This window comes from Aplysia californica, unplaced genomic scaffold (assembly GCF_000002075.1).
Source record: "Aplysia californica isolate F4 #8 unplaced genomic scaffold, AplCal3.0 scaffold00401, whole genome shotgun sequence".
Classification (NCBI taxonomy): Eukaryota; Metazoa; Mollusca; class Gastropoda; order Aplysiida; family Aplysiidae; genus Aplysia; species Aplysia californica.
In genome coordinates, this window is record NW_004797671.1 from 457,841 (window position 1) to 459,140 (window position 1,300).

The following is a 1,300-nucleotide window of genomic DNA, read 5'->3' on the forward strand; positions in this document are numbered from 1 at the left end:
CTCTCTCTCTCTCTCTTCTCTCTCTCTCTCTCTCTCTCTCTCTCTCTCTCTCTCTCTCCCACACACACATCTCTACATTTACACACAGGATACATAATGCTCACACTCACAATCGCACACATATTGATGAACATAAACAATTAATCTTAATAATAATCATGTTTAAACTGGGTGCATAATCAGTATTCTGATAGTAATCTTATGGTATTCTGATAGTGTATGCTTTAAGGTCATAGAAATGCCTTTTTTTTTAAAAGAAGAAATGTTTGTTTTAGATGCATTATATTATGTTTTTGTTTTATCACATTATCATATTTTTAAAAAAAATATTGTATTAAGTTATATTTTATCATATTTCATTTTATTTTATTCCATTTTATTTCGTTTTAATTTTATTTCATTTCATTTTTATGTATTCTGTTATTTTATTTTATTTCATGAAATTCACACTATCTTATGTTATCTTATATTATTTTATTTTATTGCATTATATTTTATTGTACTTCTATGGATACATATCTGTACCATCTTCCTTTGTGTCCTCCTCCAGTGTTCAAAGATTCAGATGAGGGCAGTGACATCGCCAATGCCACAGAATCTATCTTCACAACGTCACCAACTGTCACTGGCACTGTCACTAGTCGTCACACCACGCCATCGACTGTCACGTCTCCATCATCATCAACATCATCATCAACATCAACGTCAACAACATCATCATCATCAACATCAACGTCAACAACATCACCATCATCAACGTCAACATCATCATCATCATCGACCGCACCCTCCACAACTGTGTCTTCCTCGACTACAACGACAGCAACAACAACTATGGCAAGAGAACTGTCATCAACGTCAAGCTCAACTATGAATGTCACCACCGAAAGCTCAACGACGACCATGTCATCATCGTCTTCTTCATCATCACCATCATCATCTACCACAACGACGGAGTCGACCACCACTGTGCCAGGTAGGAATTGTGTCTTTTGAACTTGAACAATCGCATCATTGATCGCTCCTAAAGTCTAGAATGGTCATCCTTCTTGGCAATATAGCGGAGAATGCTCTAAACCATTATACATCTAGTGGCCAGATGATGTGCTAGTTTGCAGGCCAAAATGTTTTTAGTTACCTCTATTTGTTTGGCTTCTAGAGCAAATAAAGAGAGAAATGGCAGCAAATAGGCAAATAGTGCCTTTCCTCTATATAAGGTGTTCCCAAAACTTTGATGTGTGGGGTGTGGACCCATCCCACTGGAACCAGGCCTCTTCCTCATAACACTTCTCCCCTCCCC

At 37.4% G+C, this 1,300-nt stretch overlaps 1 protein-coding gene across 1 annotated transcript in view; it reads left to right on the top strand.

The window, feature by feature from the left end:
• Positions 1-1,300, top strand: part of LOC101850739 (atrial natriuretic peptide-converting enzyme) — a gene marked incomplete in the record, with an annotated part of 83,165 nt that overhangs the window by 60,286 nt on the left and 21,579 nt on the right. Inside the window, 1 exon segment of the mRNA XM_013085729.2 lies at positions 551-976. Coding sequence (XP_012941183.1) covers positions 551-976 — 426 coding nt within the window.